General features: G+C 44.8%; 1 protein-coding gene across 2 annotated transcripts in view; it reads right to left on the bottom strand.

Annotated features, from left to right (window-relative positions):
• PCBD2 (pterin-4 alpha-carbinolamine dehydratase 2) overlaps positions 1 to 11,106 on the bottom strand; it is a 95,687-nt gene extending 84,581 nt beyond the window's left edge. For both annotated transcript variants that reach the window (XM_066272506.1, XM_066272507.1), the window contains exon 1: positions 10,818 to 11,106. In XM_066272506.1, coding sequence (XP_066128603.1) covers positions 10,818 to 10,901 — 84 coding nt within the window. In that variant the 5' untranslated portion in view covers positions 10,902 to 11,106. The remainder of the gene's footprint in view (positions 1 to 10,817) is intronic.
• Positions 11,107 to 15,277: the final 4,171 nt, after the last annotated feature.

The following is a 15,277-nucleotide window of genomic DNA, read 5'->3' as shown; positions in this document are numbered from 1 at the left end:
TGAGAAAGCAATCAATGAACAACTAAGGTGCTGCAACAAATAATTGATGCTTCTCATCTCTCTCCCTTCGTTCCCATCTGTCCCTCTCCCTGTTTCTCTGTCTCTGTCACCACCACCCCCAAAAAAGATCTAAACAAATTGGAGGCATGCAATCTACCAGAGTTTTCAAAATATTGCTTATAAGTATGTTCAAAGAACTTAATGAGAACTTCAACAGAGATACTAAGCATAAAAAGACACAGAAACCATAAAAAAGAACCAGTCAGAAAAGAAGAGTACAAAAACTGAAATGAAGAATACAAGGAATAAATAGCAGATTATGTGAAACAGAGGATCAACTCAGCAATTTGAATGACAAAGAGGCAGAAAACATCCAGTTGTGACAGCAAAAAGAAAAAAAAACGATTTTTTAAAATGTGACTAGTTTGCCTGACCAGGAGGTGGCGCAATGAATAGAGCCTTGGACTAGGACATGGAGGACCCAGGTTCAAAACCTTGAGGTCGCCAGCTTGAGCACGAGCTCATCTGGTTTGAGCAAGGCTCACCAGCTTAAACTCAAGGTCACTGGCTCGAGCAAGGGGTTACTCGGTCTGCTGTAGCCCCCCGGTCAAGGCACATATGAGAAATCAATCAATGAACAACTAAGGTGCGACAACAAAGAATTGATGCTTCTCCTCTCTCTCCCTTCCTATCTGTCCCTATCTGTCCCTCTCTCTGACTCTCTCTCTCTGTCTCTGTCACAAAAAAAAATAGTAAAATAAAAATAAAAGAAATAAAAATGTGACTAATTTGCCTTGGCCATATAGTTCAGTTGGTTAGAGAATCATCCCAAAGTGCAAAGGTTGGTGGTTCAATCCCCAGTAAGGGCATATATAAGAAGAGATCGATGTTCTTGTCCCTCTCTGTTTCTCTCTATCTCTGTCTCTCTCTCTCTCTCTCTCCCCTTTCCTCTCTTGCTAAAAGCAATAAACATTTTTAAAAAGTGTTCAGTTTAGCCTGACCAGGCGATGGGGCAATGGATAGAGTGACGGACTGGGATGCCGAGGACCCAGGTTCGAGACCCCAAGGTCGCCACCTTGAGCGCGGGCTCATCTGGTTTGAGCAAAAGCTCACCAGCTTGGACCCAAGGTCGCTGGCTCGAGCAAGGGGTTACTTGGTCTGCAGAAGGCCCGCGGTCAAGGTACATATGAAAAAGCAATCAATGAACAACTAAGGTGTCGCAATGCACAACAAAAAACGGATGATTGATGCTTCTCATCTCTCCGTTCCTGTCTGTCTGTCCCTGTCTATTCCTCTCTCTGACTCTCTCTCTGTTTCTGTTAAAAAGAAAAAGTGTCCAGGTGTCCAGTTTAAGGAAACTCTGGGAAAATATCCAGTGGAACAACATTTGCATCATAGGAATACTAGAAGGAGAGAGATAGCAAGGGATTTAGAACCTATTTAAGAAATATACAATATCAGGGCCCTAGCCAGTTGGCTCAGCAGTAGAGCATCAACCCATTGTGTGGAAGTCCCAGGTTCAATTCCCAGTCAGGGCACACAGAAGAGGGGACCATCTGCTTCACCCCTCATTCCCATTCTCTCTCTCTTTCTCCATCTCTCTGCCTTCCCCTCCTGCAGCCATGCTCTATTCAAGCACGTCAGCCCAGAGTTGAGGATAGCTCTGTTGAGCCTCCACCTCAGGTGCTGAAAATAGCTCAGCTGTGAGAAGCCACTAATGGGCAAAGCATTGGCCCTAGACGGAGGTCACCAGGTGGATCCCGGTCGGAGCACATGCTAGAGTCTGTCTCTGTATCGCCTCTCCTCTTGAAAAAAATAAAAAATAAAGAAATAATATTTTAAAAACTTCCCTAACCTGATGAAGGAAACAGACATACAAGTCCAGGAAACACAGATAATCCCCAAAAAGATGAACTCAAAGAGGCCCATACCAAGACACATCACAATTAAGCCATGGCTCCGTAGCTCAGTTGGTTAGAGCATCATCCCAAACACACAAAGGTTACAGGTTTAATTCCTGGTTAGAACACATATAAGAATCAACCAATGACAGCATGAATAAGTTAGAACAACAACTGGATGTTTCTCTCTCTCAAATCAGTAAATAAAAATTTAAAAGGAAGGAAGGAAGGAAGGAAGGGAGGGAGGGAGGGAGGGAGGGAAGGAGGGAGGGAGGGAGGAAAAGAAGGAGGAGAGAAGGGAGGAGAGAAGGAAGGAAGGAAGTTAATAATCTACAAGAAAATTCCCATAATACCATTAGTTGATTTCTCAAAAGAAACTTTTCAGGCCAGAAGGGATGGGCATGAAATATTCAAAGTGATGAAAAGACCTATAACCAAGACTATTCTACCTAGCAATGTTATCACTTAAAATTAAATGAGAAATAAAGATCTTCCCAGACAAGAAAAAGCTAAAGGAGTTTAGCACCAGCAAATCAGTATTACAAGAAATGTTAAGGGAACTTCTTCAAGAAAAAGAAGGGGGTAAAACACAGATATAGATAATAAAATGGCAAAACTGCATACCTACCAATAATAATTTTACATGTAAATAGATTAAATGCTCCAATCAAAAGACATAGGGTGGCTGAATGGATAAGAAAACAAAATCCATATATATGTTGTCTACATGACACCCACTTCAGATCAAAAGACACACATAGACTCAAAGTCAAGGAATGGAAAAAGATATTTAATGCAAATGGAAATGAGAAAGAAGCTGGGGTACCATTAAATTATATCAGACAAAATAAAGTTTAAAACAAAAACTATAATAAGAGAGAAATAACATTTCATAATGATAAAGGAACTAATCCAAGAAGAGAATTTATGCACCCAACATAGGAGAACCTAAATATATAAAACAAGCATGAGACATAAAGAAAGGGAAAAAAGTAACACAGGCCCTGGCTGGTTGGCTCAGTGGTAGAGCATTGCCCGATGTGTGGATGTCCCAGGTTCAATTCCCAGCCAGGGCACACAGGAGAAACCCCCATCTGCTTCTCCACCCTTTCCCCTCTCCTTTCTCTCTTTCTTCCCCTCCCACAGCCAAGGCTCCATTGGAGCAAAGTTGGCCCAGGAGCTGAGGATGGCTCCATGGCCTCCGCCTCAGGCACTAGAATGGCTACGGCTGCAATGGAGCAATGTCCCAGATGGGCAGAGCATCGTCCCCTAGTGGGCTTGCTGGGTGGATCCCAGTCGGGCACATGCAGGAGTCTGTCTCTCTGCCTCCCTGCTTCTCACTTCAGAAAAATACAAAAAAAAAAAAAAAAAAGGTAACACCATCAGCCCTGGCTGGTTAGCTGAGTTGGTTAGAGCATAGTTCCCACACATCAAGGTACAGGGTCAATCCCTGGTCAGGGCACAGAAAAGAATCAACCAGTGTATGCATAAATAAGTGTAAAAACAAGTCAATGCTTCTCTCTCTCCTTACCTCTCTCTAAAATCAATAATAATAGCCTGACCAGGCAGTGGCACAGTGGATAGAGCATCGGACTGGGATGCAGAGAATCCAGGTTCAAAAGCCCAAGAGTGCCAGCTTGAGCGTGGGCTCAGCCGGTTTAAGCAAGGCTCACCAGCTTGAGCCCAAGGTCGCTGGCTTGAGCAAAGGGTCACTCCGTCTGCTGTAGCCCCCCTCCCTGTCAAGGCACATATGAGAAAGCAATCAATGAACAACTAAGGTGCCACAACAAATTGATGCCTCTCATCTCTCTCCCTTTCTGTCTGTCTGTCCCTATTTGTCCCTCTCTGTCTCTGTCACAAAAAAATAAAAAATAAAATAATAAACAATAACACAGTCATAATAGGGGATTTAACACCCCATTGATATCACTGAATAGAGCTTATAGAAAATCAACAAGGTAATAGCAGACTTAAGTGACACATTAGACCAGATGGATTTAATTGATATTTTCAGAACATTCCACCCCAAAGCAGCAAATATACATTCTTTTCAAGTGCACAGGGAACATTTTGTAGGACAGACCACATGTTAGGTCACAAAACAAGTCTCAATAAATTTAAGAAGACTAAAATCATATCAAATGTCTTCTTTCTGACCACAATGGTATGAAATTAGAAATCAATTACAAGGAAAAAACTGAAAAACACACAAACCCATGGAGGTTAAATAACATGCTACTAAGCAATGAATGGGTTAACAATAAGATCAAGGAAGAAATCAAAACATACCCTGAGACAAATAAAAATGAAAACACAACCACCCAAAATCTATGGAACACAGTGAAAGCAGTCCTAAGAGGGAAATTCATAGCAATACAGGAAAAATCTCAAATAAACAATATAAATTTATACCTAAAGGAACAAAAGAACAAAAAAAGCCCAAAGTGAGTAGAAGAAAAGAAATAATAAAGGTCAGAGCAAAGCCTGGCCTGTGGTGGCACAGTGGATCAAGCTTTGACCTGGAACGCTGCGGTCACCAGTTCAAAATCTTGGGCTTGCCTGGTCAAGGCACATATGGAAGTTGATGCTTCCTGCTCCTTCACCCTTCCCCCCTCCTCTATAAAGTGAATAAATAAAATCTTAAAAAAAAAAAAAAGAACAGAGCAAAAATAAATAAAATTGAGTCAAAAATATATAAAAGATCAATGAAATCAAGAACTGGTTCTTTGAAAAGAAACCAAATTGATAAACCTGTAATAAGACTCATCAAGAAAAGGAGAACCTAAATAAATAAATCAGATAGGAAAGAGAAGTGACAACTGACACCACAGGAACACAAAGGATTGCAAGAAAATACTATGAACAATTATACGCCAACAAATTGAACAGCATGGAATAAATAAATTCCTAGAAACATAAAATCTTCTAAGACTGAATCAAGAAGAAACAGACTAATTACTATCAATGAAATCGAATCAGCAATCAAAAAACTCCCAACAAACACCAGATGGCTTCCCGGGTAAATTTCACCAAACATTCAAAGAAGAACTAACACCTATCCTTCTCAAACTACTCCAAATAATTCAAAAGGAGGGAAGGCTCCCAAGCTCATTTTATAAAGCCACCATTACCCTGATTCCAAAATCAGATGAAGACATTATTTAAAAAAGAAAGAAAGAAAATTATAGGCCAATATTTCTGATGAAAATAAATGCAAAAATCCTCAACAATGCAAATTAAAGCCACAATGAGATATCACCTCACACCTGTCAAAATAACTATCATCAATAAATCAACAAACAAGTGTTAGCAAGGGTGTGAAGCAAAGGGAACCCTTGCCTGACCAGGAGGTGGCACAGTGGATAGAGCGTCGATGTGGGAAGCTGAAGACCCACGTTCAAAACTCAGAGGTTGCTGGCTTGAGCACAGGCTCATCCAGCTTGACACAGAGTCAACTGCTTGAGCATGGGATCATAGAAATGACCCCATGGTCACTGGCTTAAGCCCAAAGGTGGCTGGCTTGAAGTCCAAGGTCGCTGGCTTGAACAAGGGATCACTGGCTCAGCTGGAGCCCCCCCCCCCCATCAAGGCACATATGAGAAAGCAATCAATGAACAACTAAAGTGCCACCGGTACAAGTTGATGCTTCTCATCTCTCCCTTCCTATTTGTCTGTCCCTCTCTCTCTCTTTCTCTCTTGCTAAAAAAAGAGAAAGAGGAAAGAAAGAAAAGGATACCCTCACTCACTGTTGGTGGGATTGGTGGAATTGCAAAATAGTGCAGCCACTATGGAAAACAGTATGGAGGATCCTCAAAACATAAAAAATAAAACTAACATTTTACCAGCAATGCCATTCTGGTATTTATCTGAAAAAATCCAAAATACTAATTTAAAAAGATACATACACCCCTATGTTCACTGCAGCATTATTTACCACAGCCAAGACATGGATGCGACCTAAGTGCCCATCAATAGATGATCAGATAAAGAGATGTGGTATACACACACACACACACACACACACACACACACACAGTGGAATACTATTCAGCCATAAAAAATAATAAACTCTTTCCATTTAAGACAGCATGGATGAACCTATAGAGCATTATGGAAGTCAGACAGAGAAAGATAAATACCATATGCTATCACTTACATGTGGAATCCAAAGAACAAAATAAACGAACAAACAACACAGAAACAGACTCACAGATACAGAGAAAAAACTGATGGCTGCCAGATGAGAGGGAGGCTGGGGGGCTGGATGAAAAAGTGATGGGAGGCCCTGGCCAGTTAGCTCAGTCCAAAACAAGGTTGCAGTTTCAATCCCCAGTCAAGGTACACATGGGAAGTGACCAAAAAATGCCTGACTGAGTGGAACAACGAATGCTTCCCTGCCCCTTCCCCTCTCTTTCCCTTCCTCTCTTTCCTTTCCTCTCTCTGTTTCTCTAAAAAATCAACAAAAATTAAGCCCTGGCCGGAGAGCTTGGTTGGTTGGAGCGTCATCTCAGAACATGGAGGTTGCCAGTTTGATTCCCTGGTCAGGGCACATACAGGGCAGCTCGATGTTCCTGTCTCTGTCTCTCTCTGCCTCTGGGATGCTAAGGACCTAAGTTCAAGGCCCCGAGGTCACCAGCTTAAATGCAGGCTCACTAGCTTGAGCGCAGGTTCGCTGCCTTGAGCGTGGGATCATAGATATGACCCTACAGTCGTTGGCTTGAGCCCAAAGGTTACTGGTTTGAGCCCAAAGGTCAATGGCTTAAAGTCAAAGGTCACTGGCTTGAGCCCAGGGTTGCTGGCTTGAGCAGGGGATCACTGGCTCAACTAGAACCCCCCAGTCAAGGTGTGTATAAGAAAGCAATCAATGAACAACTAAAGTGCCGCAACTACGAGTTGATGATTCTCATCTCTCTCTCATCTGTCCCTCTTTCTCTCAAAAAAAAAAAAAAATTAGAAGTACTAATTGGTAGTTACCAAACAGTCAATGGGGATGTAAAGCACAGCATAGAGAATATAGAAAATAATATTGTCATAACTATGTATGGTGCCAAGTGGATACTAGACTTGAGGAAAGCACTTTGTAAATTAATGTCTAACCACTATGCTGTACATCTAAAACTAAATTATAAAATAACACTGAATGATAACTCTAATTGAAATATAAAGACTTTAAAAAAATTTTATTTTTTGTTGACAGAGACAGAGAGAGACAGAAAAAGGACAGATAAGAGAAATGACAGGAAGGGAGAGAAACAAGAAGCATCAATTCTTCGTTGTGGCACCTTAATTGTTCATTGATTGCTTTCTCATATGTGCTTTGACCAGGGGGCTACAGCAGACCAAGCTCAAACCAGCAACCTTGGGCTCAAGCTGGTGAGCCTTGCTCAAACCAGATGAGCCCACACTCAAGCTGGCAACCTCAGAGTTTCAAACCTGGGTCCTCCGTGTCCCAGTCCAACACTCCATCCACTGTGCCACAGCCTGGTCAGACTATAAAAAAACTTTTAAAGGATAAAAAAAGACAACTTGCCTGGCCTGTGGTGGCACAGTGGATACAGTGTTGACTTGGAATGCTGAAGTCACCAGTTCAAAGCCCTGGGCTTGCCCAGTCAAGGCACAGACGAGAAACAATCAATGAACAATTAAAGTGAAGCAACTATGAGATGATACTTCTCGCTTTCCCTGCCTCTGTAAAATCAATAAATAAATTTTTAAAAAAGGCCCTGGCTGGTTGGCTCAGTGGTAGAGCGTCGGCCTGGCATGCAGAAGTCCTGGGTTCGATTCCCGGCCAGGGCACACAGGAGAAGCGCCCATCTGCTTCTCCACCCCTCCTCCTCTCCGTCTCTCTCTTACCCTCGCGCAGTGAGGCTCCATTGGAGCAAAGATGGCCCCGGCGCTGGGGATGGCTCCTTGGCCTCTGCCCCAGGCGCTAGAGTGGCCCTGGTCGCGACAAAGCAACGCCCCGGAGGGGCAGAGCATAGCCCCCTGGTGGGCAGAGCATCGCCCCCTGGTGGGCGTGCGGGGTGGATCCCGGTGGGGCGCATGGTGGGGCGCATGCAGGAGTCTGTCTGACTGTCTCTCCCCATTTCCAGCTTCAGAAAAATACAAAAAAAAAGACAACTCACTCCATTAAGAGGAAAAAGGATGCTAATGCACCAATTTTCTAGTTTCTCTAACAAAAGAATAAATAAAAATACCTCTTACTTAGATAAAAAACATTCACAGGCTTGTTATAAAAAAAACCATTGCTACTAAGAAATAAAATAGTCATTTTTTTAAATGACAGATTCTGAAATTTTTCACACAAAGATCTACAACAGGTAATAATATAAAATTCTCATTAAACACTTAAATATTTTAAGTCAACCCAGTGTTTTGGAAGAGGAATTAGCTGTATCCACATTGAGTAGCTACAGAGAAAACTATTAACCACCTGGAGTCTATGGAACAAGCTCTGAGCTGTTTCTGTTCTCCACTGTCCACATCCCCAATGAGGTCAATAGTATGCACTCTGTGCTCACCACCAATGTCTGCCCAGGCACAGAAACCATGTCCAGAACTGTGAAATGGAGCCATTTCATCTACATAATAGGAATGGCCATCTTGGGGGCACATTTTCTGCAGAACCCTTTGCAGTGGGCCTAATTTTTTTCAATGGGAGTTGGAGGTAGGGACAGGGAAAAGTAAGGATCTGAAGAGCATAAACTTGACTTAAGATCTAGCTTTGTTGGTACTTGAAGCTGTGGGATGCCCAACAAATAACAGCCTCTCTGCATAACATTATCCTCTTGTCTATAATGGAGATATTACCAATATTAACCTGACGAGATTTTTGAAAGTTTCAATGAAAGAGATCTTGAATGTGAAGGTGTCCAGCATAGAACCCGGCATGAGGCAGCCATTCAAATCATATGTTTATTCATTTCTCCCCAAACACCCTAATTTTACTTAATCACCAGTACCCTGATGACAGAGTTATGCCTGGAGACAAGCCTAGGTGGCAGTAAGCACTCAACTAGTGTTAAGCACTCACCTTAATGGCCACAAAGCAAGGTGCTTATCTCTTCCTCCATCCCCGAGATATTTTTAATTTCTTCTATCAAAAAGGTGCCCAGGGCCGTCGGCCCCATCTACAACACTGTGGACGAGCCTAGGGTATTTCTTCCAAGAAGCAGGTAAACTGATCTCATTTGCACAAGGGCCACTTAACTATGTTTTGCCTGAATAGTCAGGTTTTTTATTCTTCCCTCAAAGATCTCTGTTGTGGGTGTTGACAGTCCTATTTTCTGCTGCTTTGCTTAATATATAGTGTTTCCTTTATCCCTTTTACCTCAATGCCCCACTCATATTTCAGGCTGAGACCTACTCTTAATTTAGAGCTCTCTTTCCTCCTTATGCCAACTTGTATTATGAATTTACCTTTGCCACCCAGCTTAGTGTATCCCAAGGTTCTCTTTACCAGGCCACAGTCACAGAGCTCCAGGGAAAAGCAACCTGGTCTCAACTCTCCAGGCAGAGGAGAACAGAAGCTCCATATCCACGCATGCTGCAAATGGTTTTTTCCAGTCTGCCTGAATCATTACCAGCTAGAAGCAGCGGTCATTGGGACTTGGACATGAGCTGCAAAGTATAGAATGGTGACAACAATTCCAGTGCCATGCGGACTTTTCCTGTGGGGAACTTTCCTGGACTCCTGCTCCCTGTGGCGGCTCCTAACAGACTGAACTGTGGTTGGGTTGCATTTTTCGGGGATTTGGCATGGTGATGGGGCCAACTTGGACTTGGGGAACATGTTAAGGACACTACTCATTCATGGATTCTTGCTGTATTGGCCAAGAGTTTGCTTAAAGGCTGTTAATCACTGTAAAAAAAATAGAGGACTGGATAAAGAAGACGGGGCACATATACACCATGGTATATTATTCAGCTAGGAGAAAGGGTGACATTGGATCACTTATAGCGGAATGGTGGAGTCTTGGTAGCATTGTGCGGGGTGAAATGGGTGAATCAGAAAAAAACAGGAACTGCAGGATTCCATACATTGGTGGGACATAAAAGCGAGACTAAGAGGCATGAACAGGAGTGTGCTGGCTATGGGGGGTGGGGGGAGGGAAGGAGGGAGAGGGGAGGGGGAGGGGTACAGAGAGAATTGGATGGAGGGTGGCGGAGGACGATCTCTCTTCGGGTGATGGGTATGCAACAGAACTAAATAACAAGATAACCTGGAAATGTTTTCTTTGAATGTATGTACCCTGATTTATTGATGTCACCCCATTAAAATAAAAATTTATTTATAAAAAAAAAAAATTGCAAACTGCCAAATGGGCTCTAACAAGCAAGTCAAAATGATGAGTTTAATGCAACATTTCCCCACTAGGTGGTGCTACATGTTAAAACTTACACTCAATTTACTCCCAATATATCGTATTAACTTCTGAAGCAGGAAAACTGACGCCCCTCGTGAGAGGAAAGAACAATCGCTGTGTCACCAAAAAGAAAATTTATTAATGACTTCTCAAAAAAAAAAAAAAAACACAAATTACTTAATTCAACATCCGGTCACCCCGTTTTACAACGAGCGCTCCTGACGGAGGCGGTCCCTGCTCTCACCGAGCGTACAGCCTAGCGGACCGAATAGCACCCTTAATCACATCCAGTGACCCTAACCATCAAGTATTTTTACAACTACTTATATATTTCTTAAAGACCAAAAGTCACCCTCGTTAGTTTTCCGGTTGGAAATGTAGACTGCGATGGGAGTTTTTCAGCCAAGAGAAACTGGGAAGCTGAGGCTCGTCTTAAACCAGCGCGTCCGACCAGGGCGCGTACCCAAGTCCGAGCCCGCTGGCCGGACCCACGTCGGGGCCGGCGCGGCCCTTCCTGCCCCCAATCCGCGCCGTGGAGCCTCCCACTCACCATGGCCGCACGGCCGGGGCTGCAACTCCGCAGCGCCGCCAACAAGTGCCGCGTCACCTCCCGCGCTCCCAGAACCGCCGCCATGGCCGCGGGCCGAAGGCTGTCCCGCGCACTGCCTGCCCGCCGCCTGGCCGCCCGCGGCTCCCAGCTGCGGGCCACCCGCCGGCACAGCTCGGCCTCGCGCGCAGGCCCAGACGCGGCCCGGCCCCGGAAGGCCCGCAGCAGGTTCAATGCCAACTCCACGGTTGCGGACCGACGCGGCTCAGCTGCCCTTGCAGGCCCCCGCGGCGCCCCCCCCAGGTTTCACGCAGGCCCCCCCCCAGGTTCCACGCAGGCTCCCCGCAGGCCCCCCCACCCAGGTTTCACGCAGGCTCCCCGCAGGCCCCCCCACCCAGGTTTCACGCAGGCTCTCCGCAGGTCCCCCCCCAGGTTTCACGCAGGTTCCCCGCAGGCCCCCCCACCAGGTTTCACGCAGGCTCCCCGCAGGCCCCCCCCCAAGGTTTCACGCAGGCTCCCCGCAGGCCCCCCCCAGGTTTCACGCAGGCTCCCCCCCCCAGGTTTCACGCAGGCTTCCCGCAGGCTCTCCGCAGGCTCTCCGCAAGCCGCGCTCTCAGTTGCTGCTCCGCGTCCAGCCCGCGTTCCCCGTTGCCCCGGGGCCGAGTCTCCCTCTCTGCGCGGAGATGAGCGGCTGGCGGGTGGGCTTCCCTCAGCGCGTGGGTTGACCTCCAGTTCTGCTCTCTGGTGTCCGGCCTGGGGCAGCCGCACACTCGCGGACGGGACGGTCAGACGATGCTGGGCCCTCCTGGGCGGTGGGGCGAGCAGTCCGTGCAGCGGGGCATGTCGCGGGCAGGGGCAGGAGCAGGGGCAGGGGCAGGGGCAGGAGGAGGGGAGCTGGGCGGGTGCGGGAGACCACCCTCCTCCTTGCTGTCCGGGCACGGGGCCTGGAGCATAGTGATTCAGGTCAGGGGTCTGTAGGTTAGGGCGCCCTGGGTTCCAGTCGAAGCTCTACTTTGTAGTTCCTCAGCTGCCAAGGCCCCGGGCAGCCTGGCTCATTGGTATTTGCCAAGGTAAAATAATCTGGAAAACCGCGTTCGTAGTATTGTCTCACGTGGATCCTGGGCGCGTCACACAGGAGTACTCCGTAGGTACATGTTGACGGATTAAGATAAATTAGTTTTTTTCTGGAGAAGAGGGAAATCCTTTTAAATATATGTGTGTGTATTCACTAATATTTTATCCTCATCATTCCTTTTCTTTGCCTTTGTTTTTTGAGATGTAATTCATATACAACATAAAATTCACCTTTAATGTGTACAGCTCAGTGGTTTTTTAGTATATTCAGTTTTACCTTTTACTAGTTTAAGAAAATAAATAATGTAAGCATTTTTGCAAAGGACATAACAATACACTCAAGAATATTTTTAAAGGATGAGTCCATTTAAGTTCAATTTAGCAGTTACTAGCAGTTATTTTTCCCGTATGGAGTTGGAAAAAAATAAACTTTTGGCCCCCAAATAGCCTAAAATTCAAACTTCTGGCTCATACCACCTTCTTCATTGTTGCCCACTTGATGAAAAAACTCAGAGAGGAATCTCACTGGAGACCCTAATCAAATGCCACTAGTCTCAGCAGCATTTGTCTGAGACACTAGTTTCTCTGATTCAGATGGTTAGTAACTAGGGATAAAATTAAAGGTTGAATTTCCAATGTTTACCTTGAGTGTTTATGATCACGAGAAATGCTGTACAAAATTGCATATTAAAGTAAGAACTGAAAAGTGAGGCTGCACTCGCCCTCCTGGGAGCAGGCCCAGGATTTGTCCTTCCCCTGCTTCTTTCCCACAGGCTCTGAGACTTCCCAGGGAGCAGTAATCAATGAGCAGTGGCCGCTCATCCTGAGGGAACTCCCTGAACCTGTCTCCAGGCCCCCTTTTCTCAGACTGGTCAGTGAGATAACAGCAGCCCTGTCTAGTCTCACTTCTTTCACATAAATTTCTAGAACCATAGCAGCCCCACCTGGTCTCTCCTGTGGTTTCACTCCTAGGCCCTTCATTGCTTCACCATCCCAGTTCTAACAAATGTACTCTTAAAGTCAAAAAAAGAAAGAAAGAAAAATGAACTGGTGTGTGTGAGGTAACAAGTCAGAGTCCTTTGATACTGTGATTTCTATTTGGTCTCCCCTGTAACTGTTCAGAGTGATAAAGGTGTCTTTTGTTAAAATGTTAGTAAATTCATTTTTGGAAAGCACCTAAGGGTAAGGGCTAGTGGCCCTTGGCATCAACAATGTGGTGTCAGAACTTTCCCCACTATCTGATCTCTGGGGAGGGTAACCACCTTGAGGGGTAGGGTGGCCAAGCTTCATGGGGACAGAATCTCCTTCCTCTGGACTTAGCCCCCATATCTCTTCATCAGGCTATTGATCTGTATCTTTTAACATCATTTGTAGGGAACTGGTCTTTGTGTTTTCCTGAGTTCTGTAATTAATTCCAGCAAAATAACCAAACCCAATGGGCTGTGGGAACCTCTGAACTTCTAATGCCAGTGCATTAGAAGCACCACTTGTGCTTGTGACTGACTTCTGAAGGGGGGGGGGCAGCCTTCTGGAACTGAACCCTTAACCTGTGGAACTTGATACTATCTCTGGATATAGTGTCAGAATTGAATTGGATTCTTGGACACCCTGCTTATTTGTTGGTGAGGGAAACTCTACCACACAACATTGGAAATTGGGTCCAGAAACTCCCTGAAAGTGCCCTCATCATTTTCAGAAGTTTATTTTCATCATTTTCCTTTTCTAACACTACTGTGAAGCTTTGGCATCTCAGCTCTAGTCATGAAAGCCAGATGCTAGTAGAGCCCTATAGGGTCCTTTCTGTACATATAGCTCTTCAAATAATAGGATTTAGGTCCCTTAGTAAAGATTTACTGGGCAGATCCTCTGTAGTAGACACGTTGAGAAAAGCAGTCTCCTGTCTTTCAACCCCTGCTAGGCCACATAAGTGGTCAGGTATGACAGGAGAGAAGTCGCATGGGATCAGAATTGATCAAGAAGAATATTTGTTTGAGGCTTGTTTGAGCTGCGGGAGGTTGTGTCTTAAGAATGACAACCTCTCCAAACAAAGGTAGGGAGAAGTAATACAGGGGAATGGCTGGCACAGGTTGCTGGCATCCGGTGAGGCTTGTCCATGGGTCTGGCAGACATTCTCACAGAAGTTCCTTTGAGCCCTCGGGGATGGAAGGTTCCTTCTAGCCTGAGGTTAGAACTTACAGAAACTATCATGATTCATGTCTAGTTATTTTCACTACAGCTAGTGCTCAACTTACGCCCACGATTGATTCCGACAGACCGGTCGTAACACGATTTGGTCCTAAGTTGAGTAGGCTATATGTACAGTACTGTGAAATGACGTTATAAAAATCTTTAAGTCATATTTTATCATAATTTTCTTTCATTGTTATATATCATAATTTTCTTTGTTCATTTTATGCCATTTGTATCATCTCTGCACCATTTTGTTTCTTATTTTTACATTCGCCAGGTTTAAGTAAAACACTGCATTACCAGTACAACTGGTTTAATATTTGCAAAGACAGTTTCCTCTTGGTAAACATCTTGGGGGGGGGGGCTGATGAAAAATATCCAAGACACAAAACATAAATTGCTGTACCGAGTCTGGGATAACAGTTGAAATGGTGCACGTGGAGATGGTAGTGCTGCCGGAAGCTGGTCTGCACTGTCATATGCCCAGCTGGGCAACGCTTGCGCTGCCAGACACAGAGGAGTCGAGGCTAGCGATTGTGGTTGTAAAGTCGAATGGTCGTAAGTCAATCGATATTTGTACTTGACTGAAACTGGCTTGGAGCTAGACTATTGTGATTTTTTTAGGGTCAGTTATTTTTGTAATCTTAGCTTAGGCCTAACAGTAAGAAAGGGTGTTATAAAGTAATTCTGCAAGTTACATAGACACCGAGATAGGTTATAGAAGAAATTTTAGAAGGAACTTCTTTATTATATGCGGCTTAAGTGTCTGTCGCCAACAGCTTATTGGTTGCTTGCGTAACTGTACTAGCCAATGGGGTGAAGTTGCCATGGCTGAACGCAAATTGAGTGGGTCAGGGCGAAGGTGAACATTTGTTTGCGTTGGCAATCATCTGCTTTAAAACAATTTAAGGCTGAATGCAATTTGAGCGTGTCAGGGGGAAGGTGAACATTTGTTTGCATTGGCAATCATCTGTTTTACATAAAAACTACGTCTTAACGTAATTTCTTTTAAGAATGCCTCCTAGAAGTGAAATAAGTAAATCAGAAAAAAACAAGAACTACATGATTCCATACATTGGTGGAACATAAAAATGAGACTAAGAGACATGGACAAGAGTGTGGTGGTTACCAAGGGTAGGGGGGGAGGGAGGACATGGGAGGGAGGGAGGGAGAGAGTTAGGGGGAGGGGGGGGCACAGA

This window comes from Saccopteryx bilineata, chromosome 4 (assembly GCF_036850765.1).
Source record: "Saccopteryx bilineata isolate mSacBil1 chromosome 4, mSacBil1_pri_phased_curated, whole genome shotgun sequence".
Classification (NCBI taxonomy): domain Eukaryota; kingdom Metazoa; phylum Chordata; class Mammalia; order Chiroptera; family Emballonuridae; genus Saccopteryx; species Saccopteryx bilineata.
This window is presented reverse-complemented; position numbering and strand designations above follow the sequence as displayed.